Source organism: Coregonus lavaretus (assembly GCF_964263955.1).
Source record: "Coregonus lavaretus genome assembly, chromosome: 21".
Classification (NCBI taxonomy): Eukaryota; Metazoa; Chordata; class Actinopteri; order Salmoniformes; family Salmonidae; genus Coregonus; species Coregonus lavaretus.
Genome location: NC_140008.1, coordinates 4967711 through 4995706, shown reverse-complemented (window position 1 = coordinate 4995706; position 27996 = coordinate 4967711). Strand labels below are relative to the sequence as shown.

Here is a 27996-nt window from a genome sequence, read left to right as displayed (position 1 = left end):
ATTTACAAGTTAAAGACACACCTTGGAATAAATAGCAAAGGAAAACTACTACTAGATGTATTTTTTATTTCCCATCACCATGAATCATATTTAATAACTGAACAGTAGCAGACCTAACTTCATCTGTTCCTGACTCTAGATAGTGGATTAAAAAGACCATCAATCTCCAATGATATTAAAGTACAATTCTGAACATTACTGATATACTGAGTGGCAAGTCAAGATATCTGCTGTTTTTATTGTTTGGTTAATAGCATCACCTGCTGGACAGGTTTAATATTGCTTGACTGAGCAGTATGGGAGAATAAAAGATGCCAAACTTAGGGTCGGTTTCCCGGACATCTCCATTGAACATGCTTTTTAGTCTAGGACTAGGCTTAATCTTTGTCCGGGAAACCGGCCGATATAGTTCAATTAGCAAGTAAGTAATACTACCTGTTCCATGCAACTGAGGAAAATTACATTGAGACAGAGAACCAATTGAGAAAACATATCAATGGTTCTGAATGACAACCAACATACATTAACAGCAAACATCATGATTCATGTAAATGTAGCCAATTAAAACATTGCATTTGATAAAAATACGTTAAGTTTTAATTACACTCTGAAGATTAAATCAGTCAGACAAAAATAATTGTACAGAAAAACAGAGTATTATATCTGGGAACCATCACCATCAGCATGACTAGTATCTATGTGGACCCTACTACAGTTTAACCAGCTCAGCTATAGACTACACCAGCATGACTAGTATCTATGTGGACGCTACTACAGTTTAACCAGCTCAGCAGTCCCAGAGAGCCAAAACCCAGGATAGAGGGGCTGAGTGAATGTGGTCTGGACTCTGTGGAGGAGGGTCATTGTATCAGAGACACTGTAGAAGGACAGAGTACCTGCCTTGTGATCCAGGTACACTCCTACACTGGAGGACTGAGGGCCTGATACTTTAGTCCCAAGATTATTGTGTCTAAACCTATAACCACCACTAGAGCACACTAAACTCCAGGACTTGTCATTGTATCCAAATGGACCATCTGTCCCTGTTCTGCTGATGTCTTTATATGAGACTGCTGTATCAACATCCTCCCCACTCCACTCCACCTCCCAGTAACAGTGTCCAGACAGACCCTCTCTACACAGAACCATACTGTAGTTGGTGAATCTGTCTGGATGAACAGGATATGGTTGGACTTGGCCTGTATTGGTCACCTTTCTGTTCCCTTCAGACAGAGAGAGGCGTTTGTGTGCTGTGTTTGGGTCCAGTGTGAGCTGACAGGAATCTGGGAGAAGAGCAGAGCAGAGACCAATGAGGGGAGTTAGAACAATACGTTAAGACAGATACTGTATCTACCCTGTCTGTGATTAGAGCACAGCAGAGATCAAATCAGAGAAATATGAGGAGTCAGATAGATACCCAGTCTTTGCTTAGATCTACTATTGCTATATATTTCTAGAGGGATTGTTAGGAGTGTCAGTAAAAAGAGACTGTTAGTTACTTCAGAATAAAGAGACTCACATTGTAAGAACTGTTCTCTGGTCTTGGGCTCTGGAGGCAGTACAACATCCACTATATTCACTACAGACACACAAACACATTCACAGAGAGAGGGAATGTTATCATCATACCATATTCCACATGAATATGACTAGTAGGGAACTTTCAATGGTCTAAAGTTGATGTTCTTATTATTTTCAACACACCTGTAGTGGAGATCTTGGTCCATTCTCCTTTAAGGACGTCTTCTAGTTTCTCTCTCAGTTCAGACACAGTCTTACTCACATCTCCAAAGTACTGAAGAGGACGGACAACGATGCTGGGTAAGTCTGAAGATACACTGGTACCGGAGAGAGACTGATAACTCTGGATAGAGAGAGAGAGAGGGAGAGAGATAGAGAGAGAGAGAGAGAGAGAGAGTGAGAGGGAGCAGAACCAAATGATTGAGAGTTTTAATTTCATATCACATGTATCAAGGCAGTTGAGTTACCTGGAGGAAATGGATGTGATCCTCTGTGTGTGAGAGCTGCTCCAGCTCAGTGCTTCTCTTCCTCAGCTCAGCTATCTCCTGCTCCAGTTGCTCCAGGAGTCCTTCAGCTTGACTCACTTGAGCCTTCTCTTGGGCTCTGATCAGCTCCTTCACCTCAGAGCGCCTTCTCTCAATGGAGCGGATCAGCTCAGTAAAGATCTTATCACTGTCCACCACTGCTGCCTGTGCAGAGCTCTGTTAAGAGAGAGAGTGAGACTGACTTGTATTACTTTAATGAGCCATCCTCATTACACTAACACCCCCACCCCTAAAAGCACATTGCGTGACACCACATCCTCTACACAATCACATTATCCAGTACCCAACACCACAGTACAATACACCATCCAGCACCACATTCCAACCGTCCATCCAATCCCTCCTCTCCAGCCGTACAGACAGCCCCCCTGAGCCCCCATTCCTCCTGAAACATCTCCACACTGTTGATCATTTTGTACAACTCAAACTCAACCCTAAGGCGTCAACAGTAATGGCATTACCCTGGCAACACAGAAAAAACATGATGAACAGTCTGTCATTGCAGAAAACTGACACCCCTCCCCAACTCCCAGGTCAACCCGAGCCAACCAGCTATTGGTGTCCAGGGCTCCATGTAATACCCTCCACTGGAGGACCCCTGACCTTTCCAGCACTGGGAGCTTATAGAGCACCCTCCACCTATACCCTGCCATGCTCTCAGCCCCCACAACCCCCTGCCACTGATGCCCCTTCACTCCCGCTAAGCTCCTGATGTGTCTAACCTTGACACTGAGGGTGTACAGCACCTTACCCCCCACCTCCTCAAACTCCCCCAGGCTCAGAGTGTTAAAAGTCAGTAAGTCCTCCGGACTCTCCTGCCAGTCCCCAGTCTCTGCTGTCACTTGCAGTGATGGAAACGGTGGTGGCCCCTCCTCAGGCTGCTCCAGCCCCCTCCTCACTGGGTCAGGCAGAGCCTCCTGGACCTCCCCCATGACTCTCTCCAGCAGCCTAAGAGACGTTTGTCCCGCCTGCTGTGCCGACTCTTGGGGGGTTTTCCACCCCCCGGCAGCCGCAGGTCTGCTAGTCAGAGTACGACCCTACCTTACACAGAAAGCGGCACAGGTCCTAATCCAGGCACTTGTCATCTCCCGTATGGATTACTGCAACTCGCTGTTGGCTGGGCTCCCTGCCTGTGCCATTAAACCCCTGCAACTTATCCAGAACGCTGCAGCCCGTCTGGTGTTCAACCTTCCCAAGTTCTCTCATGTCACCCCGCTCCTCCGCACACTCCACTGGCTTCCAGTTGAAGCTTGCATCTACTACAAAACCATGGTGCTTGCCAAAGGAGCTGTGAGGGGAACGGCACCTCCTTACCTTCAGGCTCTGATCAGACCCTACACCCAAACGAGGGCACTACGTTCATCCACCTCTGGCCTGCTAGCCCCCCTACCTCTACGGAAGCACAGTTCCCGCTCAGCCCAGTCAAAGCTATTCGCTGCTCTGGCACCCCAATGGTGGAACAAGCTCCCCCACGACGCCAGGACAGCGGAGTCACTGACCACCTTCCGGAGACACTTGAAACCCCACCTCTTTAAGGAATACCTGCAATAGTATAATATTTATCCTTCTACCCCCCCTTTACTACCACTGTCTTTTGTCTAAACTAACACCTGACTTATTTCACCTGCTAGCACTGACTTGTTTAAAGAAATGTACTTATTGTGATCGAGATGTAGTTGTCCCACTGGCTATCCTAAGTTGAATGCACCAATTTGTAAGTCGCTCTGGATAAGAGCGTCTGCTAAATGACTTAAATGTTAAATGTTAATGAAGAGCTGCTGATCCAGCCCCAAACCACCAGCACTCCTCAACAGAGCACATGCTGGTTCCCTCCAGCCCACCTCCGTAGGGTACAGTAGCAACACACGTCCTGTCCAATAATTTCCCAGACCTTTTAAAAAAAAAATCAGAGGCAGACCGTCTGAGAGACGGCAGCTGAGAGTTTGTGAAAGGCCAGGGAAATGTCAATTTGATTTCTCTGTGACAGAGAGAGTTTGGAAAGGTCTGTGAGCAGAACCTGAGAACACCCAGGATCACAGAGTTATGCCCTCTATAAATCAGAGTACAACTCCACAGCCGCGGCCTCATCTCCCCACAACAGAAGTTACCCACCCATCAGGTTCCCTCATCTCCCCCACAACAGAAGTTACCCACCCATCAGGTTCCCTCATCTCCCCCACAACAGAAGTTACCCACCCATCAGGTTCCCTCATCTCCCCCACAACAGAAGTTACCCACCCATCAGGCTCCCTCATCTCCCCACAACATAAGTTACCCACCCATCAGGTTCCCTCATCTCCTCACAGCAGAAGTTACCCACCCATCAGGCTCCCTCATCTCCCCAACAACAGAAGTTACCCACCCATCAGGCTCCCTCATCTCCCCACAACAGAAGTTAGCCACCCATCAGGCTCCCTCATCTACCCCACAACAGAAGTTACTCCCCCTTCTGCTGTCCCCACCTCTCCCAAAAGCCTTGGAAGCTTGAGCAAAAAGTGACATCTTGGAAGAGCTTTACATGGAATTTCCAATAGGACACTTGCCTGGGCCCTGGTGAAACAGAGAACTGAGCCCTGTACTAGGTGCAGACACATTTTGGAAAGCAAAGACAAGGTCATTGATTTTGGCTCTAACCACTAACAACCTACCCTTACACACCTCTTTTGCTACCCCTGCACTAAGATTTGTGTCATGGCTCAGCACCTGCGCCCCCTTACACCAGACCTCCAATACACTTCATTAATCACATCACTGTGTGTCTCTTGCAAAAAAATCACGTTTAAATGTTTTTGTTTGACATATTCCCCCAGTCTCTGCCGCCGTTCATGTTAAGGAAGTCTAACCGTGAAATCTCCATAAGAGGTGGGAGGGAAATCCCCACAATCAGAAACCAGTAGAGAAGCCCATATTGCCGCCATGCCAGAAAAAAACATCAATTTAAGCAGATTCTGAAGACATGCCCTTAAGAACCCATGACCCATTTTCTCAGCCTATACCGCTTCCTGGGTGAGAGGACACTAAACCCCTCATTCTTCATCACGTGTTGTACTGACCTTACAAAGCTTCCAGGATCAATCAAATAAGACTCCAGCAGAACCTTCTTTTTCCCCTTTAGTCTCCATCAGGAACTTAGAAAGTTCTCTCACCGTATATACTGGGCCCTCAGCTTGACTGGCTGTCAGCTCTGGATGCGATGAGCCGTCTGAAAATGAGACCGCCTTGTCCTCCGCTCCCGCAGACTCACCTCCCCTCTCTTGCTCCATCCTCCATTGGCAAGGTACTGTCCTCCTCCTCCCCAGTCTCTGCCCCCCTGCGCTTCCCCCCTGATCAGTGCCTCTTCCCCAATGACAGGCAATATTTCCTGGGATGAGCCCACCAAGCCTTCGCCCACCGGAGTCTCTGTTACTACAGAAACCTGCCTCAGCTCATGTAGCCCAGCTGCAACCCTCCCCACCACCGCTTTCTCTACGGCCTGCGCACCACCACTTGACCCTGCTCTACTCTCCTCCCTCCTGGTACCACCACCACTTGACATTACATTACATTTTACATTTTAGTCATTTAGCAGACGCTCTTATCCAGAGCGACTTACAGGAGCAATTAGTGTTAAGTGCCTTGCTCAAGGGCACATTAACGTCATTTAGCAGACGCTCTTAGCCAGAGCGACTCACAAATTGGTGCGTTCACCCTATAGCCAGTGGGATAACCACTTTAAAATTTGGGGGGGGGGGGTTAGAAGGATTACTTTATCCTATCCCAGGTATTCCTTAAAGAGGTGGGGTTTCAAATGTCTCCGGAAGGTGGTGAGTGACTCCGCTGTCCTGGCGTCGTGAGGGAGCTTGTTCCACCATTGGGGTGCCAGAGCAGCGAACAGTTTTGCCTGGGCTGAGCGGGAACTATGCTTCCGCAGAGGAAGGGGAGCCAGCAGGCCAGAGGTGGATGAACGCAATGCCCTCGTTTGGGTGTAGGGACTGATCAGAGCCTGAAGGTACAGAGGTGCCGTTCCCCTCACTGCTCCATAGGCAAGCACCATGGTCTTGTAGCGGATGCGAGCTTCAACTGGAAGCCAGTGGAGTGTGCGGAGGAGGGGGGTGACGAGAGAGAACTTGGGAAGGTTGAACACCAGACGGGCTGCGGCATTCTGGATGAGTTGTAGGGGTTTAATGGCACAGGCAGGGAGGCCAGCCAACAGCGAGTTGCAGTAGTCCAGACGGGAGATGACAAGTGCCTGGATTAGGACCTGTGCCGCTTCCTGTGTAAGGCAGGGTCGTACTCTCCGAATGTTGTAGAGGATGAACCTGCAGGATCGGGTCACCGCCTTGATGTTGGCGGAGAACGACAGGGTGTTGTCCAGGGTCACGCCTAGGCTCTTCGCACTCTGGGAGGAGGACACAGCGGAGTTGTCAACCGTGATGGCGAGATCATGGAACGGGCAGTCCTTCCCCGGGAGGAAGAGCAGCTCCGTCTTGCCAGGGTTCAGCTTGAGGTGGTGATCCGTCATCCATACTGATATGTCTGCCAGACATGCAGAGATGCGATTCGCCACCTGGTTATCAGAAGGGGGAAAGGAGAAGATTAGTTGTGTATCGTCAGCGTAGCAATGATATGAAAGGCCATGTGAGGATATGACAGAGCCAAGTGACTTGGTGTATAGGGAGAAAAGGAGAGGGCCTAGAACTGAGCCCTGGGGGACACCAGTGGTGAGAGCACGTGGTGCGGAGACAGCTTCTCGCCACGCCACTTGGTAGGAGCGACCGGTCAGGTAGGACGCAATCCAGGAGTGAGCCGCGCCGGAAATGCCCAGCTCGGAGAGGGTGGAGAGGAGGATCTGATGGTTCACAGTATCAAAGGCAGCAGACAGGTCTAGAAGGACAAGAGCAGAGGAGAGAGAGTTAGCTTTAGCAGTGTGGAGAGTCTCCGTGACACAGAGAAGAGCAGTCTCAGTTGAATGACCAGTCCTGAAACCTGATTGGTTTGGATCAAGAAGGTCATTCTGAGAGAGATAGCAAGAGAGTTGGCTAAAGACGGCACGCTCAATAGTTTTGGAAAGAAAAGAAAGAAGGGATACTGGTCTGTAGTTGTTGACATCAGTGGGGTCGAGTGTTGTTTTTTTGAGAAGGGGAGCAACTCTCGCTCTCTTGAAGACGGCAGGGACATGGCCAGCGGTCAAGGATGAGTTGATCAGCGAGGTGAGGTAGGGGAGAAGGTCACCGGAGATGGTCTGGAGAAGGGAGGAGGGGATGGGGTCAAGCGGGCAGGTTGTTGGTTAGCCTGCAGTCACAAGTCGCAGGATTTTATCTGGAGAGAGAGGGGAGAAAGAAGTCAAAGCATAGGGTAGGGCAGTGTGAGCAGGACCAGCAGTGTCATTAGACTTAACAAACGAGGATCGGATGTCGTCAACCTTCTTTTCAAAGTGGTTGACGAAGTCATCCACAGAGAGAGAGGAGGGGGGGGGGGGGGGGGGGAGGATTCAGGAGGGAGAGGAGGGGGGGGGGGGGGGGGGGAGGATTCAGGAGGGAGGAAAATGTGGCAAAGAGCTTCCTAGGGTTAGAGGCAGATGCTTGGAATTTAGAGTGGTAGAAGGTGGCTTTAGCAGCAGAAACAGATGAAGAAAATGTAGAGAGGAGGGAGTGAAAAGATGCCAGGTCGGCAGGGAGTTTAGTTTTCTTCCATTTCCGCTCCGCTGCCCGGAGCTCTGTTCTGTGAGCTCGCAATGAGTCATCAAGCCACGGAGCTGGAGGGGAGGACCGAGCCGGCCGGGAGGATAGGGGACAAAGAGAGTCAAAGGATGCAGAAAGGGAGGAGAGGAGGGTTGAGGAGGCAGAATCAGGAGATTGGAGGGAGAAGGATTGAGCAGAGGGAAGAGATGATAGGATGGAGGAGGAGAGAGTAGTGGGAGAGAGAGAGCGAAGGTTGCGGCGGCGCATTACCATCTGTGTAGGGGCAGAGTGAGTAGTGTGGGAGGAGAGCGAGAGAGAAAAGGAAACAAAGTAGTGGTCGGAGACATGGAGGGGAGTTGCAGTGAGATTAGTAGAGGAGCAGCATCTAGTGAAGATGAGGTCAAGCGTATTGCCTGCCTTGTGAGTAGGGGGGGACGGTGAGAGGGTGAGGTCAAAAGAGGAGAGGAGTGGAAAGAAGGAGGCAGAGAGAAATGCGTCAAATGTGGATATAGGGAGGTTGAAATCCCCCAAAACTGTGAGGGGTGAGCCATCCTCAGGGAAGGAACTTATCAAGGCGTCAAGCTCATTGATGAACTCTCCAAGGGAACCTGGAGGGCGATAGATGACAAGGATATTAAGCTTAAATGGGCTAGTGACTGTGACAGCATGGAATTCAAATGAGGAGATAGACAGATGGGTTAGGGGAAAAATTGAGAATGTCCACTTGGGAGAAATGAGGATTCCTGTACCACCACCCCTCTGACCAGATGCTCTCGGTGTATGCGAGAACACATGGTCAGACGAGGAGAGAGCAGTAGGAGTAGCAGTGTTTTCAGTGGTGATCCATGTTTCCGTCAGCGCCAGGAAGTCGAGGGACTGGAGGTTGGCATAGGCTGGGATGAAGTCAGCTTTGTTGGCAGCAGAACGGCAGTTCCAGAGGCTGCCTGCGACCTGGAACTCCACGTGGGTGGTGCGTGCAGGGACCACCAGGTTAGAGAGGCAGCAGCCACGCGGTGTGGTGCGTTTGTGTAGCCTGTGCAGAGAGGAGAGAATGGCTACAAAAATGCAGAGGAGATCGGAATGAAATGAGCTAAGCATCTGGGAGCGGAGAGAGCAGGGCCTCCCTCACCAAAAAACTTCTACCTCAGAAACTAAAATTGTTTCACTGAACCACCCGAACAAAAACTCTCCCAACTTCCACCTTTAGAAATCAGAATTGTTGTGAACCACAGCGGTTCAATGTTTAAAGGAATAGACTCAGCCCACTTTATTCAACTATGACACCATAGCTAACTAGCAAGCTAGCATCCAATAACAATAACACACCGTATAGCACCAACCCTTGGTCACAACAAACCACCAATAGTGTGATAACACACTAAACAGATCATTCGTGTCTGTGTCAAGTTCCTTTCATGACGCAGCAATGATTAGACGTTGGCTAGCTAGGACAAGTATATTGTATTTAGCTACTACCGTACAGTTAGCTGGTCATGTTGGGAAGCTAGCAATGGCCACTGTGTTGACTTTGTTTGAAGAACGGCTAGCTAGCTAGCTTCGTGCTACACCCGGCACACAATGGCTATTGTGTTGACTCTGACTCTGTGCGAAAAAACGGCTAGGTAGCTCGCTTCGTGCTACAGCCGGCACTGCCAAGACACAGTACCTACCCACAACAACCCACGATTCCTAGCTATGACGCCGTAGCTAACTTGCAAGCTAGCATCCATTAACACACAATTTAGCATCAATACTTGGTTACAACAAACTGCCAGGAGTGTGTTAGCACACTAAACAGATAATTCAAGTCCGTGTCTAGTTCCTTTCATAGCGCATAACGCAGCAAAAATTAAACGATGGCTAGGAATACATTAACATTGGAAACAGCTCTCCAGCGCTGCTAATCGATACCAGTAGCTACCCGCTAGCTAGCTAGCCTCGTGCTTCGATACTAACCTACAATTACGTACGGAAACCTACAATAACAGCAATACTAACCTATAATAAATACAATACCTAACTACAGCTAACTACCTACCTACGATCTAATACATGGTTAAGCTTTACTCAACACCATATGAGAAGCTGACCCATTAGCACAACACCAATGGCATGGCATTCACAGGAGAGACTGAACCATTAGCACAACATCAATGGCATGGCATTCACAGGAGAGACTGAACCATTAGCACAACATCAATGGCATGGCATTCACAGGAGAGACTGAACCATTAGCACAACACCAATGGCATGGCATTCACAGGAGAGAACACCAATGGCATGGCATTCACAGGAGAGACTGACCCATTAGCACAACATCAATGGCATGGCATTCACAGAGGCATGGATGAGTAAGCATGGCTTTTCAGTCTGAGATCGGATGAATGGATACGATCATGATCAGACATTTATTTGTTCACATTCAAAGTGGACATTAGAGTTGTTTGATAAAACGTTAGTATTAGGCTACTGCAATTTAAATAAACATAATTTAGTTTTTAGTTTTTTTAAATACACAAGCCAGAGAGAAAGTTTGATTTAGTTTGCCTGGTACCATGGAACCAATGGAATAGTCGCAAAAGTGTCAAATCAAACTAAATTAAAGCCACAGTCTATACTTTTTCCATGAAATCAAAATATTGAAATAGAGCCCTTGTTTTTGCGCAATTGCTGTTTGAGGTCTACTCCATGACATAAAGCATATATATTAACATTTCTGATTAAAATGTTACTGTTAAAATGGCATGAATAGGGCGACACGCTAGTATGTAACCACCGGATAACAGCCCAGCCCCCTATCCAACAACCTCCCTGAGTCACCTTGAGTCACCTTCCATGTGATGACCCTGCTCTACTCTCCTCCCTCCTGGTACCACCACCACTTGACCCTGCTCTACTCTCCTCCCTCCTGGTACCCCCTCCAGTAGCCTGCCCCCTAGCAGAGCTAGACCCAGCCTCTGTCCCCTGAGTCCTAGTAGGCTGGACAACAGAACAAGTCAAAATTCACTGAAGGCTGTAAAACGGCCAATGCACATTGGCTGAGCTGGAACACTAGCCTGAGGCCAAAGCAAATTAATTGAAGCGAACCATCACTGAGCCTCTTCTGACTGGAATGATCCTTAGAATTCAATTTTTCTCTAAATGGCACCAAAAAATGTCTACCTTTTTATTTTACCACCACAATCTGTTCTTAGGACGAAACAGAAAAAAATAAGTTATAAATAACAACTGGTGTAGAAAGTAAACATCCACACCTCAATTTTGAGTAATTACTACTTTAGTAAGGATACACTTAGTAAGGATATACACTTTATTCAGTGCTACTGCAGTTGCTAAATAATTCCAATAGATGGCAGCATAAGACCACGAATGACATTACAGAAGATTAGTTTAGTTCTCTCCCTGGATACACCACCACTCCACCTCACAGGAAAACTCCTGCCTGAGCTTTTTACTGTCCCTTTCCACACTGCTAACACAAGAGGGACTGAAAACACATTACTGTGAAGTAATAAAATGATGATTCATGTTTATTATTACCTGTTTTTATGCTCATGTTTTAAAATTACACCTCATTACTATAACGATTATTAAAAAGCGCAAACATTAATTCAGTCACCTCTGGTCGACAAAAATGTATTTTCCTACTACATTCATTGTCAAATTCATCAACCAGCACAGAGCCACTCTGCCTTCTCGAACAAGTAGCCAACTCAACAAGCCCCACAAAAAGCTTGTGCAGTCAGCGGCAGCGAGCACTCTGCCTTCTAGCACAAGCGAGGGGCATGTTGAGGTACATTTTCTAACCGCGATGGTTGCATGATTTATTGGTGGGCTGGAATATATGAGATATTACGATGATGTCATAACGCATTTTTACTAGGGTTGAGGTTAGCACATCTGACTAGGGATTATTTGGCTGGGGTTCAATACCTGCTAGAGTTAATATTTTGTTGCTCTCCCAAAAGCAACACAGGCCTAATACGAGATATATAGCTAACTGTAAAGTAATGACTGACCTTTTTAGAAAATCATAGGACATAGTCTTTGGTTGCCTGCTATTTTATGCTTGTAGCCTATAACTGATGCTTTGTGGTCTTATGCAGCCATCTATTGGAAACATTTAGCAATTAAAAGTTATTAATTCACGTAAAGACATTGGTGAGGCAGCTGAGAAATAAAGTGTATTTTTCTAATTAATTCTGTAGATCAGTCTCAAACCTGCCCCACCTATGACATGCCAATTGCTGGACTTTCACATAGAGGTTACTAGGTCACACCCAGTTCAAACCACATTTAAAAAATAAAACAAATGTGTTGTTTATCAAGTGTTCTGCCTTGCAATAATACATATAATAAAATGACTAATAAAAGGTTACATAGGTTTTATTTAAAAAATAACAATAAATGCTATTTAGTACTATAATGATATTTACTAATATAAAATTATTACTAAAATAGTTTCTAAACGTGTTCTAGGCTACCCTACCCTAGAATTAGGGTTAGGGTTTGAGTTAAGGCTAAAATAGGTTATAAGTAGGGTTAGAGTTTCTGTATAGCACTTTGTGACATCTGCTGATGTAAAAAGGACTTTATAAACACATTTGATTGATTGATTGTTAGGTTTGGGGTATTTAAAGCAACAACAAAAAAAATGAATAGGTTTATAGCTCTCTTGCTCCTCCCTGTGGCCTTCTGTGGGTACTACATACCTCATTCACGACACTTGCTAGGCTCATTTTCTGAGTTAGCAACTGTGTCAGATCTATAAATCAATGAGCTACACCTATCCATTTAGTTTACAACTCAGTGAACCTGCGCAGCATTCGCTCAATTCAATGCCTACGAACTTACAGATTTCGACGCATATCAAATTACCCAGCAGTAATATAGAAACAATAAATGTAAAAACAAATTTTAAAAGGTTATTTCTTAATTGAAAAAAAATATTCTGGCTGTTTAAATCGGCCGCATCTTGAAAAAGAGGACAGACATGCGTTTTGTTTAGGTTATACACCTTTTTCTGAAAGAAAATATGATTAACCGTGACCAGAAAATGTTTAATGTTTGATTGCTATGCGCCAACCATACGTAGCACTGTGGGTCACCACAAGGTGTACCCAGGTGAACAGTGAGTTTCCTCACCAAGTAGTCATAACCTTGTTACAATGTTACAACCTTGTTACAATGCTACAATGTTAATACGGGCTGGTCTCATTACCAACAATAGTGAAGCTGGCATTGTGATGCAGAACAATGGGCTGGGAATAGAACTTTCATTAGGCGAGTTGGTGCCACAGAGCTCAAAACAACTAATAGGAGCTGGCAGGGTGAAACATGCCCTATTATTTCTAAACTACGGCAAGCATCTGGGACATATGGTAATATTATGAAACTGGGCTCCATGGCGGATGTAATGAAGTAGTTTTATTAGAAAAAGGCGTTAAAAATGTATTGTGTCCAGCCTAGTCCTAGCCCCCGCTGCCGGCTGGTCGCGCTTGTCTGCACTAACATTATGCCCTACATCCCCACACTAGAAACACCCAAAACTATCTGTGCTAACAAACCCTGCGTTCCACCCCTCCCCTGTGTAACCTTGACGTTTGTTAAGAAACAAACACTTGTCTACGAAAAGAGACATGTTTAACGGTTTCCGCTTGGCACCCAGCCGAGAGCACACGAAAACCACTTGCAAAATTACCAAAACTAACCAACTACTTGCGGTCTGTTCGTTAGTAATAAATGGAGGCAGATTAGCCACCACAACTCTTGTCGAAAGAGGCGAAATCAGCACCAACACACCCCTCACAAAAATCCCACTCGCAACAAGACAAACATTTTTTATTAACACAACCACCGCCTTGTTCATTCTGGATGCAGAGTGCAGATGTTCCGCTCCAACCTGTTCGCCGACCATGAGCAAAACTTCCTCCACACCTTTCTCCGGAACGCACCCGAAGCGACAGCGTTTCTTCTCCACTTGGTTGAGGCCATCACGCCGCCCTAACAAACCACCCCTAATCCCCCCTCAACCCTAAACGATAAACAGTGGAAACCAATAAACAAACCCTCCACCATGAGAAAATACATTCATAAAATACGCAAGAACCAAAATAAAAAGAATAGTAGCCCTCCTCACGAACGATTGGTTACCGGTGTGTAACTCCAGTTCTATGAGTGGAGCGGAGCCCCATAGGGGAGCTCTGCTCCTAGTGGTTTACCCTCTGCCCTAAGGCAGCAACAGCCTGAGACAAAATTATGCACACACCTGCAGCCAATAGGAGTACAGGTGTCCCTATAAGAGGGGATGCCTCCCCTCAATCAGCCTCCCGAGATATTTATCTTCAGCGAGACTAGAGAGGGTCGGCAGGGCCTTAAGTCCTATGGGGCTCCACTCCACTCATAGAACTGGAGTTACACTCCGGTAACTAATCGTTCTATATCGTGGAGCTCCGCCCCATAGGGGAGCTCTGCTCCTAGTGGTTTAAGGCGGAGCATAGCGCTCCAAAATGTACTCCCTGCCGAGCCTAACACTTCCCATTAAAAATGAATAGGTCAGGCCTAGCAATGGCTGCAACCAATTCCCGCAGTACTGCAACTAAAAACCCATACGGGCGTCACAATATACCGCGTCATCGGTTAAAGACCCGCCCCACCTAGTCCAATGGCAATGCCAATGACTAGTGGGCAGATCACCAGAATAGAAGCCATACTAATCTGTACTAGCAGATAGATGTGCCTCAATATCCTGTGAAAACACTACCGACCACTAATAGAATGACACCAAGTGTCACTCTACATTGTGTACACGGTAGACCGCCTCACTCACTCAATGGATCCCAAAGATTAGTGGGCAGGAACAAAACATGGGTCATACTAAACTGAACAAGCAGATAGATGACCTCACATTCTGTCAAATCAATACATGCCTCTACTGTGCTGAACCTGTCAGTCAGGAGTCATGCCACAAGATATGCTTTCCTATCCAAAGCGGACCTGATGGAAACCTGTGTCCATAGTCCTGCTTTTTCCTCTCCTCCTAGCTCAATATCTTCCTTCAGCTATGCTGAGTACAGACCGAGCCAAAGAGTTAGAAAGCATATCTATCAAAAACACGTCTTCCTAACCAAAGCAGACCTGATGGAAACCTGTGTCCACAGTCCTGCTTTTCCTCTCTTTCTTGCTCAAGATCTCCCTTCAGCCACGCTGAGTACAGATCGAGCCAAAGAGTTAGAAGACATATATAAGAGATAGAAACGGATAAATGGAGACGGCGTCGACCATGACGCTGCTCTACAAATATCCTCTACCCCTGTTCCTCTGAAAAGGGCAGTAGAAGCTGCTACTCCACGAGTGGAGTGAGCTCTGATACCCTGAGGCAATTGTCGCCCCGCTGCCTCGTAAGCTGTCTCAATGCCTTCACAAATCCAATGAGACAATCGCTGTTTTGAAAGTGGTCTACCTAGTGCTGCCGCACCGTGACACACAAACAGCTGAGGCGATGACCTAATCGCTGCTGTGCGCTCAACGTAGCACGCCAAAGCGCGCACTGGGCACAAGCAATGAAGCTTTTCCTCACTCCTCTCCCTATGAGGAGGGGGAGAAAAGCCCACAACTCCACGGTCTGTGATCTATATGAACTGCTAATAACCTTCGGCACAAAAGCCGGGTTAGGACGTAACACCGCTCTGCTCAGATCGCCATTAATGGCAAGGCAGTCGGGTCTCATCGACAGAGCACACAAATCACTGACACGCTTAGCGGTAGTCAAAGCGAGCAACAGTGCCGTCTTGATAGACAGCATCTTAAGGGGTATTTGATTCAATGGCTCGAACGGCAACTTACATAGCGCCTCGAGTACCAAAGCCAAATCCCACTGGGGCAGCGTAGCTCTAGGCATTGGCCTAAGCCGCCGCGTTCCCAATAAGAAACGTTTCACTAGAGGGTGGCTAAACACGTTCGTTCCGCCAAAACCCTCATGACCAGCTGAAATCGCCGCTGCAAACACTCTAATGGTGGAGGGCGATTTCTGCCTATCAAACATAAACTGCAGAAAAGAGAGCACACTCTCAACCTGACAGCTCATGGGGTCCACACCCTGTGTGTCACACCATCGTGAAAAAACGTTCCATCTGCTGGTATACATCCTAGAAGTGGAACCGGCTCGTGCACCCTGTATGGTTCTGATCACTGCATCAGATAACCCACGGTGCCTCAACCTGTCCCATTCAGGAACCAAGCCTTCAGTGGTTGGCCGATTATGGGCAACCGCCCTATCGAGCCCCCCGCCTGGGTCAACGCGTCCCGTCGATGTGGAATTGGCCAAGGTGGCACAATCAACATCTGACTCATCTCCGCAAACCACGGAGCCCCTGGTCGTTCGGGGGCTATCAATATTATTGGCAGCCCTCCTGATCTCACCCTGGCTAGCAGTGGGAGAATGCAAGACAGCGGAGGGAATGCATACAGAAGAACTCTCGGCCACGGGTAGTGCGCGAATGCGTCTCTTCCCAGTGGTGGTTCGTCCTGTTCCCTCAGAGAGAACCATAGGGGACATTGCGACTTCACGCGTGACGCGAATAGATCCACCTCGGCTCTCCCGAACTGTTCCCAAATTTGGAGAACAATGTCCGGATGCAGACACCACTCGTCGTCTTGAGGACCCCCTCTTGACATGAGGTCTTCTCCTACGTTCAAGTAGCCCGGAATATGTGCTGCTCTCAACGAGCGAAGGTGCTTGTGAGCCCACAGCCACAATTCCTCTGCCGCCCGGTGGAGAACAGGAGACCTGACTCCTCCCTGCCGATTTATGTGAGCTACTGTGGTCCGGTTGTCTGACCAGACCAGCACATCGCGACCCCGAAGGGTAGACGCGAAGTGGGTCAGAACCAGTCGAACCGTTTCCAACTCCAAGAGGTTTATGTGACGGCTCAATTGAGGCCACACACCTCCTATCGCTTGAGTCTGACATGTCCCTCCCCATCCAGTCAGAGAAGCATCTGTGAACACTGGAATGTAGGATGACACCTTGCCCATCGGGACTCCGTGCGTGAGAACGCTCGGATTCCTCCAATAGTCCAGGTCTTCTCTTAGCGAGAGAGGAACCACCACCAACCGATGACGTTGACGCACTGGGTCTAGTCTTAGTTGGGCGAACCATCGCTGTATTCTGCGCATGTGCAGAAGTCCCAGCGGAACCACAGAGTGGGCTGACGACATGAGACCCAAAAGTGACATGATCGACAGCACCGTCACCGTGTGATTCGGACGACACTTCCTCAGGGCTAGCAACAATGCTACCCTTCGAGGGTCCGAAATTCGAGCCCTCATCATTACAGTGTCTAGCTGTAACCCCAGGTAGACAATCTGATGACTGGGCCAGGGCGCGCTCTTTTTCCAATTCACAGCGAACCCCAGACGTGTGAGATGCATCACTGTCTGTGTCGTGTGAGTGAACGCCAGCTCTGCTGACGGGGCGAGAACAAGCAGGTCGTCTAGGTAGGCTAATAGCCGATTCCCCTGACGACGCAACGGTTCCAATGCCGCCTCCACACATTTGGAAAACGTTCGAGGTGCCAGGGCGTACCCGAATGGCATCCTCGTGAACTCGTACGCCACCCCTTGAAAGGCGAACCGCAGAAACTTCATGTGACGCGATTGTATCGGCACATGAAAGTACGCGTCCTTTAGGTCTATGCTTGTACAAAAGTCTCCTTTCTGGACAAATTCCATTAGACGTTTTGTCGTCAGCATTCGGAAGGGCCGTTTGGTTATGCTCTCGTTGAGAATGCGTAAATCCAAAATCGGCCTCACTCCCCCCGTCTTTTTGGGCACTAGGAAGTAGGGCGAATATAGCCCCTTGTTCCTTTGCTCCCGGGGAACTACTGTGACCGCCTCCTTCGCCAAAAGTTCCGTAATCTCTGACATCAGAGCGGCCACTTTTCCGGCGTTTTCATCACCGTCTCTACCACTCCCCTGAACGGGGGTGGGGTTCGATGGAATTGGAGGGCATAACCCTTCTGCAACGTCTGTTCTAGCCAGCGTGAGAGGGTACAGCTTCGCTGCCACTGTCAGCAATGCAGAGAAAGCGGGCGCGCACAAAGCTGTGGTGCATTCAGTAGGAAGGACCTGTATTCCTCTATGGCCCTCGCCGCCGCTATTCCCCAGCACTGGGTTGGTGGAATAGCCCAAGGCGGGCCCCCCTCGAAAGGGAGAGGAAAAATCAGCACTTTCTGAGAGAATCGGAGGCCTTGATACGTCAGTTACGTCTGTAACTCTAGTATTCCGGCCCTCCGTGAACGTAGCACGGGTTTGAGCTGCACTGACTGAGGTATTAACCTGAGACAGAGCGCCTTCCCCGGATAGCAATTGCGTCGTCATGCCATTGTCTGACCGAGACTGCTGCTTGCCATGAGAGCCGTCCACTACAGTACTCATAAGAGTCTGGAAAGTGTGGTCTCTAACTGGTACCACAAGGTGGCGCCACAATACCTATTTTTCACTAGTCTCATGAGATTGCTCAACTGCACACTCTAGGTGTGGTGAGCTGTACTCAGAGTAGTGGGTATTGTTACGTTCTGAATTAACCGGGGGCGCCAATACATAGGTTACACCTGTAACTCTAGTATTTCGGCCCTCCGTGAACGTCGCACGGGTCTGAACTGCGCTGACTGAGGCATTAGCCTGAGGCAAAGCGTCATTCCCAGCTAGCGGCTGCGTCTTCATGCCATACTTAGACTGAGACAGCTGCCTGCTATGTGAGACCTTTACTACAGTGCTCCTAGGAGTCTGTAGTGTAAGGTATTTATTTAGTGAGCTAAGGCTACGCCTTGCTGCCCTTTTCTCCTTCCTCTCCTGTGTGTGTTCAACTACGCACCTTCGGTGGGTTGAGCTACACTCAGGATGGTGGGAGAAAATCATGAGGCGTGAAGTACTCTGAACGTTTTGCAACGTGTCATGGAATAGGGGCTCTTTTGTGACAATGTCAGTAGGAGCCAACTCTTATTCAAACATGAACAATCATTTCCCTCCACGCCCTGAACAATGGGGTGGGGGGGAACAGTGGGCTCTATTGCGTCCAGCGCCGAGCCGTCATCCGTCCTCTTCCCCTCGTCCCGTCATGGGCGTCGTCTTTTCTGGCTGCCCTTCTGGTGCTGCCAGGACGGTTTCATGACGAACTCTCTCGCCGGCGGAATCGTCGCAACCACTGTCGCCGCTGGGGGGGCCGAGCCCGCTCGCCTGCTGTCAGTGGTCGGCGTCTGTCGCCTGGCCCGTCGCCCCCCTGTAGTTCTACTGGGGGCGTTAGAGGGTGGTGGGTTAGCAGGCGCCTGGCTAGGCTTCCTTGCCAATGGCAGGTGTCTAGCCAGGTGCTTCCTATACTCGTCAAGCTTAGCAAATCGCTCCGTCGCCTCTTTAACGGTGACCCCAAAGAGGCCTTCGCTAGAGAGGGGAGCGTTCAGCAGCGAGGCTCTGTCCGTCTCCTTCATGGCCGTCATAGACAGCCAGAGGTGACGTTCCATGACCACCGAAGTGGCCATGGACCGGCCTGCGCATATCGCCGACGCTTGTGTCAGATGAAGAATAGCGCCAGAAATCCTGGACGCCTCTTCAACCTCCTCGCTGGTCAACTCAGACCTTCCCGTTGTTAGACGGGATAGGGAGGCCGCGAGGAGAGCAATGTTATTTGCTGCTGACACAGCTTGGGCTCCCAGCGTGAAAGACTTCTCAGCCAGCTGTGCTGTGAGTCTGTCCTTCTGCACTGGCAAGGTGGCTTTCTTGGAGGCCGCCCAGAGACTCGAACCCGGCACTAGATACGCCGCCATGGCGCTCTCGAGTCTAGGGATTCCCTTGGCAGCCCACTCATGTCCAGCCACTCTCGTGAATGGGGAGTACACCCTGGCCGGCGAACGCGCCGCCAGGGGTGCTTCCCACGAGCCCTCGACATACTTACCAAGAGAAGGCATAGCAGGAGCCAGTGGCTCCGCTGCCTTTCTTGGTCGAGAGTAAGGGCCGCCCTCCATCATATCAACCTCCACAGGGGGGGGAACAGGGGGCAGCGCTATCTCCAGTCGATTAGCGGCTCTCTCAATGAGTCCAGGGAAGTCTGAACGCAGAGAGGCCGCTGCGAAGGACAGGGCTACTGACGTGTCAGAGCCCGTGTCGTCGTCGCCCAAGGAGCCATAAGACCTCTCACTCCCCAAAGGGAAGGGGGTCTTGAAGGTTGGCGTCAGAGGGTCGGATTGTTCCATTGGAACATCCATCTCTGCGTCTCTCTCCTTGTCATCCTCTGAGTCTGCACTGTCCGACGACGCCTCTGAAGCAGAGGCGAGTAGAGACAGCACATCCTCTAAAGGGATATCCTCCCTAAAGAACGCCCAACGCTGCTTCCTCTCCTTCATAGGAAGGAGGGCGCAGGAGGAACAATTAGGGGGATTGCCGGTCCCGTCCTTGGCATGCTGCGGCCCCAAACACACGAAACAGAGGTCGTGGGGGTCCGTAAATGCCATGGAGGTGCATCGGCACTGAGCCCTGAAAAGGGCTTTTGGGGGTGGAAAATCTCCAGGAGTGCTCATTTTAGAAGACGTCGATGGCTGGCTCATCGATGGCGGGTTCTTCCTGAGTCTTCTTTTCTTCGTCTCTTCTTGGCTTCTTCAGTCTAGTCCAGTCGCTGAAGATAAAGGGAGGCTGATTGAGGGGAGGCATCCCCTCTTATAGAGACACCTGTACTCCTATTGGCTGCAGGTGTGTGCATAATTTTGTCTCAGGCTGTTGCTGCCTTAGGGCAGAGGGTAAACCACTAGGAGCAGAGATCCCTAATGGGGCGGAGCTCCACGATATAGAACCACAAATCTCTCACACAACCAACTTCTTCTTCTATGATATAATGGCGGTCCACAAACCAACGTTATAGGTGCATGCCGCCACCTACTGTGCTGGAGTGTGTGGTCAATCACAGTTTCCAACATTTCTAAATCCTACCTAACTCAGTACTTCTGAGAAAATAAAGAAGAGCCCTACTAACTTCTAATAGACCCTCCCCCATCCCCAAAATCCCTTCCAAACCCCCCCAACATCGTCCAACCTCAATGACCCTACACTTCAATCTTTCCCTCTCTTCAACATACTTACAACAATATAACAACACATGTTCCACCGTTTCATCGACCATACCTTCCAGACACAAACCATTCACATGCTTGCCAACCAGATGTAATGACGAGATCAATGTACAATGTTCTAAGCACAATCAAGAAAACACCATCTCTTCCTTTCTAATCTGACCTTTGAATCTTGGTCCACCGACCTTTCTTTGGAGGGCATATAAATGCTGGATCTCACTACTAAACCCATTCTCTCAATTCTCCATAATAACATGAATACCTCCAATAGCAGGTCACTCCTATTAGATTTACCAGATGATAAACTATTCAATACAGATAGAGAATCTGACCATACTATAATTCTAACAGGTTGTACGTCCTCCACCCACTGGAGGGCAACTATTATCGCCAACAGTTCAACTGAGTATACTGACAGTTCATCTGTTAGTCTTCTACATATCTGCACATCAAATTCAGGAACGTAAACGCCTGCTCCTGTGAGCCCACTATCTGGGTCCTTGGATCCATCTGTGAAAAGCATTAAAAACGCATAAAAACTTTCACCAATGTAATTGTCAACCAGTTTCACTATATCACTGACTTCTGACCAATCTTTCCTTTTCTCTACCAAGGTTAGATCAACAACAGGGTCTGGGAGTAACCATGGAGGAACATCCCCTATCACCACAGAAGGGCCAACCTCCAACTCCCTCAAACCACTCTCATCAGCAAGCTTTCCAACTGTCCAACCAAAACCACTACCTTGTCTACTAGTATATTCCCAACAGTCATCTAGAACAGTAGCAGTGGGATGCTCAACCTCACAGCCTTTCAACCCAATAAGATGATGACCATTTTTTACGCTGTATATCCAAAGGCATCTCACCTGCCTCCACCAGTAAGGTACATACATATGTTGACTTAAATGCACCAATACATATCCTTAAAGCTTTATACTGGATTATGTCTTTGCTGCTGTTCCATAAAATATACACTCATAATCAATTGTCGTCCTGATCAGAGCTCTATAAATATCCATCAATGATTGTCTGTCAGCACCCCACACAACCAACTACTGCAAAAGTGATGGAATGAGAGAGACAGAGTCATCGTTACAACACTGTACATAGCGTAATTTAAAATGTCTTCTTCTTTGGAGTTCAACGGCGGTTGGTATCCAATATGTTGCATTACCGCCCCTACTGGACTATAATATAAATCCATTTTACTTGGTGATACAACATGGGAAAAGGGGAAACTATAATAATTTTAAAAAACACCCTTCCAACTAACCCTACACATTAAATACCCAGTACCCCATTCCACTAATTTGACCCTATCTGCTCCTGCACCATGCCAACGGCCTGGGAGGACGGGACACCACCACTCAACACACCCTGTAACTCTTCTGAAGTCAAATCTTGTATGGCCAAATACTTCTCTGCAGCTGCCACCACAACATAAATTTTCTGTGATTTACGTTCCATTTCTGCGGTACAGTTGATAACCATTGCTATGAACGCTAAGAAGCTAACTTTACTGAAGCATATATCACTCGTTGGCCTATCCCTCTGTGCTGGCATGGATCTACTACTCACAGGGATCCTCTCAGGATCTCTCACCCTTGACCCATCCTCCTCTACTTTCTTCACTGTCTCAGCATACGACACCTTCTGCACTACTCTGACTCTAGCCACCTCAACCTGCCTCTCTCGCACCGGACACTTCCGATCCCCAGCAACATGGGCATCCCAACAGTTGACACACACAACTTTATCCACCGAAACTACACAATCCTCTATCCCATGCCCTCCTGCACACTTCCCACATCTTGGAATCTCCATCCTACAAACTGCTGCAACATGATCATAAACACTGCACCTGAATCAGTGCAGTGGATTCGGCACAAAAGCTCTAACAGGATAACTGATATATCCTACGATGACTTTATTGGGTAAAGACTCAAAACTCAAAAGGGCTGACAGTGACTCCTCTGTTTCACCACGCTCACCAACGGGTCTGCGTTGCCCCAAACGACGGGAATCACAAACACCAGGAATCTTCATCTTCAATTGCTCCACTTCTACACTTAATGCTATCCCAGAAATTACTCCTTTCAATGGTGCCCTGTTCCTAAGAGCAAAGCAAGAAACAGATCATGACCCAAGTTGCGTGACACGGAGCGCCCACTCCCTCTGGTCAGAAGAAACAAAAAACAAATATCACAAGTCCACTACAGGTTACCTTCACTGATTCAACTGCACCCAACTCCTTTCCCACCCACCCTGAAACCACAAATGAATCTGCCAAAAGGTATGGATCCACTTTCTACAACAATGTAACTCCTACTGCACCAGATTCTTCTTTATCATGTCCATTGAACCAGGCTCTGGTTCTGAGCTCTTCACCACACCTTCTACCTCACTTAACTCTCCCTCATTCATTTATATTTCACCTCCAGAACTCGGTCTGACTCACTCTTTTTTCACTTGAATTATAACATTTGAAATGTCTCTATTACTTCGAAACGTTTGTGAGTGTAACATTTACTGTTAATTTCTGATCATTGATTTCACTTTCGTTTATTATTTATTTAACCTGCTTTGGTAATGTAACATGTTTCCCATGTCAATAAAGCCCAATTAATTGAATTGAGAGAGAGTGAGAGAGAGAGAGAGCTCTGTTAATGTATAGCGGACATGAGTCACTCATGGTTACTCATGGTTATGTGATGAGGTAGCCCCACTTGTGACTTTAAAATCAGTGTCGGCCCAGTAGGGAATCTCCTCTTGTGTAACATAATAATATATAATATGCCACTTGGCAAACGCTTTTATCCAAAGCGACTTACAGTCATGTGTGCACACATTTTTACGTATGGGTGGTCCCGGGGATCGAACCCCCAAGATGTTGGTTTCTCCCACAGTAGACCCGGGTTCATATCCCGTCAGTTACATTAAGCCGTGTGTTCTCTGAAAGGGGTCCGGTTTCCAACAGTGGGGTCAGCGGGATTAGATAGAGGCCTGTCTCTCTCCCTCTCTCTGACAGGAGGAGAGAAGTGAAATGGTGTGTCTCCTCTGGTCAACAATACTCACCTTGAGAGACTCCACAGCCTGTTGGAGCTCCTTCAGCTCCTTCTCTCTCTCCTGGAATCTCTGCTGGACCTTCTGCTGACTCATCCCCAGCTGCTTCTGTGGAGAATCACTCTTCAATGAGCTATCAAGCTTTATTTGTCCACTAGATCAATAGTATAGTAATGTGACATAGGGCCCATAGAAGATAGGGATTAAAATGTTGAGGAAGAGTCTGTGTGAATTTATATTATTATGTTGTTATGTGAATGATTATAGTTTTATGGTAGGCGTACATGTATCAAGGGGTTGAGGCTGAACTTTGGACTCATAAAAGGGCATTCGGAATGATAATGTTGTTTGACTTTAGAAAATGGTGATACATTTGGAGCAAACCCAATATACTGAAGGTTTGTGTTCATATTTGTTCTGCCGTGCATCGATATCATTTGAATGATCTCATATTCAAACAGCCTTAGTTCCTACTGTATCTTTATTTATTTGTTTATCAGACAGTCACCAACAAGTAGTTCTGGTCTTACCTGTTTCTCAGTCCTCTCTACTGCAGCTGACACTGTATTATGGCCTTTATGTTCATCCACTGTACACAGATAACAGATACACTGCTGATCGGTACGACAGTAAACTTCCAGCAGTTTGTCATGATGAGAGCAGATCTTCTCCTGTAGTTGTGGGGTGGCTTTGACCAGCTTGTGGTTCTTGAAAGCAGGAAATTCATAGTGAGGTTGGAGGTGAGTCTCACAGTAAGAGGCCAGACACACCAGACAGGACATGAGGGCTTTCTGCTTTCTGGTCCCAGTGCAGACATCACACGCCACATCTCCAGGTCCAGCATAGCACAGAGCAGGAGGGGGAGCAGCCTGGAGTCCTGTCTTCTTCAGTTTCTCCACCACTTCAGCCAACATGTTATTTTTCCTCAGATTAGGCCTTGGAGTGAAGGTCTCTCTGCACTGAGGACAGCTATAGACCCCTTTCAGACGATCCTGATCCCAGCTTTCTTTAATACAGTCCATACAGTAGCTGTGTCCACAGGCAGTAGTCACCGGATCCTTCAGTGGATCCAGACAGATGGAGCAATGGAACAGGCCCTGATTCTCTGCCATTTTGGTGCTCTCTCCCGTAGGTTAATCAATGGCAGTGTCAAAGATTACTTTGTGTTTCATGAAACTCTACACCAGAGGACAGGAAGTGGCTTCCTACTTAACAGTGTACTCTGTATGTAGAGGGGGTGTGGTTTATTTGATAAGGAAATGTGACAGAGTGTTGGGTAGTAGCCAGAGATGGTTAGTATTTATGTTACATCTATATGAAATATGTATTTTAACTACTTCTGAGTATTTTGTCATTTTAATCACACTGGGCTGAACTACACTCCAATGTATTTTTATTTTCAAAATACAAAATACTCTTTTGTACCATTTTTTAAAATAGAGGTTCACATTTTGCATTAATTGAAAGTCGCTCTGGATAAGAGCGTCTGCTAAATGATTAAAATGTAAATGTACATGTAAAAATGTATCATTGCAATCACTTAAAAACTCAATTTAAAGATTTACTTCAGGATTTAGGCAGTGAAGCCCTTTATCTACTTCCCCAGAGTCAGATGAGCTCATGGATACCATTTTAATGTCTCTGCATCCTGTATGAAGGAAGTTAGAGGTCGTTTTGGGAGCCAATGCCAACTAGCGTTAGAGCAATGACTGGAAGTCTATGGCATGCTAGCAGTTACTATAGACTTCATAGTGCTAATGTTAGTTAGAAACTTCCTTCAAACTGTAGAGACAAATAAATGGTTCCATTCATTCATTGATTTTTAGAACATTTTCAGTTCCTTGTATAATTTCAGTGGAAAGTCCAAATACATGATTTTTCAGATGATGGGAGTAAAACTGGCAAATCTATAATGTTTATTTATGCTCCATAAAGTTGTCCTAGAATCTGTTGTTAACCTGACCTCTCCCACAGATTCCATCAGGTTACTACATTCAGACCATGAACTCTAACCTGCACCTGAACAGCTTCCTCCTGCTCATCGGTGCCATGATGTCATCAGCATCCTACCTCTGCTGCTGCTGGCCCCTCTCATGGAGTGTGTCACCTCCTGCTACCTGTCCATGGAGAAAACACCCTTCTCCCCCGCCAGAGTCATCAGTAAGGACACACACACACAGACAGACACACACAGACACACATGCACAAATACCATCCACATCAATGAGCCAGTCAATGTTAATTACTCTCTCTCCCTCTCTCTCTCTGTTTCTCTCCCCTCCCTCCTCTCCTCTCTCAGTGCTGGGTCATGCGTGTGCGGCCCAGTCTGTCCTGGTAGCGGGCCTGTCTGAGGTCCACAGGAAGGGCTATCCTCTGACGGAGCAGGCCCTGTCAGGGAAGGTGCTCCAGGTGTCCTCCATGGCCTGCTTCCAGCTGGCTCCCCAGTACATCCTACTGGGGCTGGCTGAGGCCCTCGTCACCCCTGCCTGTGAGTGACAGAGAGCCAGCACGTATTTCTGACACACCTATTGCTGCTACACTGTTCGAACACAGAGACAAACTGGGTTTGAGATTTAGAATGTCAATGGACACCATATGTAGTTGGGATGAAGTTAAAATGTGGAGTGTTGGAACCAACTGCCAACATGGAGGATAGTATTCTGACCTCTGGAAGCTAGGGTTAGGATGCCCCCTACTGGTGTATTAGAGACAGACAAGAGACGTTTGAAACAAATGAATGCTTCTTTCTCTTCCCAGCCTTCCTCTCTTCTCTGTTCCAGGCTCTGTGATCTCCTTCCACCAGACACCCAGTCATATCAGAGGCATCTCCCTGCACTTCCTCCCCCTGTGGATATACTGCTACATAGATGACTGGAAATAGCTGATTCATTGTGTCAATCAATTCAATAACAGAGAAATTCCAATGTCATGATGATGAGTTTTATTTTGAAAGATCACATTGATTCAGAATTGTTTGGATTCATACATGGACATGGGTGATTTAAATATTCTCATCTGATCATAAATGGATCAACAATGATCCCAGTTTCTGATTTGACTGGTTTGCCAGTACTACAGTTTACATCAAGAGAAAAAGAGACACATTTACAGAGGATTGCAACAGCTGATCAGGTAGACAGTAACAGTCTGAAGCCTGAGTGTCAGTCTGTATGTGCTATCATGCCATCTGTTTAGCAAGAGCACTAACAGATCTGGGACCAGGCTACAAAGAATGTGCTATGTCTAAAGATTTATTTTCTTACAATACTGTTAAAAAAGGGGAATTGAACCAGATCATAGCCCTACTGGAAGACTGTTACAGTTTTTTACAATCACTTTGGCACTAATTTCAGAACCTTGACGTCATTTTTCAAAACTCTAGACACAAAACTCAAAACGGTCATCACTTGTAACACAGGCTGTCCAATGTTCAAAACATTGCATTGTGCATTCATATCTTTAAAGAACTCTTGCACTTGCACAATCATTGGTTCAAAAAACTAATGTATTGTGAAATACCAATGAAACGTTAATTTAGATCACCCACACACAAGCAACCGATAGTTTCACTGTGTCATTGTACGAACAATCATTAAATATTGTAGTACAAAATAAGTGATACATGTTTCATTATGGTACTACATGTAAATACATCCCTGTAAAAGTACTGCAGTAATAGAGAGAATACTACAGACACAGTGGAATCATTGAACAAAATCTGAAATATATTGATGAAAAACAATACAGTACTGTAAAACATCAAATGCAGTGTTCCTCAACTTGCTTGCTTGTACTGTAAAAAGCAAAACATAGGAGTGATTACTGTACTTCTACATTTTCATCAACTCTGTCTTGTGGATTTGGCCACAGGTTCTCATCTACATCACAATGGATGTTTTCATTAGCCAAACATCTTGGAAAAAACCTTCGGGCATGGCGAATCCAGGCCTGACACTGGTCTGCCGTGACGTCATTGCATGCGTCATCCATGGCCTGGAGAAGAGTGACTTGTTCATGAGGGCGCCTGTCATAAACCTTCCATCTCCATGTGGAGAGAAATTCCTCAATCGGGTTAAGGAAAGGAGAG

At 47.3% G+C, this 27996-nt stretch overlaps 1 protein-coding gene across 1 annotated transcript; it reads right to left on the bottom strand.

The window, feature by feature from the left end:
* Positions 1-745: 745 nt before the first annotated feature.
* LOC311148711 (tripartite motif-containing protein 16-like) lies at positions 746-25021 on the bottom strand (the record flags this gene model as incomplete). Its single annotated transcript, XM_084185690.1, has 6 exons — positions 746-1283; positions 1520-1579; positions 1705-1864; positions 1989-2222; positions 23922-24017; positions 24440-25021. The coding sequence occupies 6 exons, from the start codon at positions 25019-25021 to the stop codon at positions 772-774; spliced, it is 1644 nt and encodes a 547-aa protein (XP_084041816.1). The 3' UTR covers positions 746-771.
* Positions 25022-27996: the final 2975 nt, after the last annotated feature.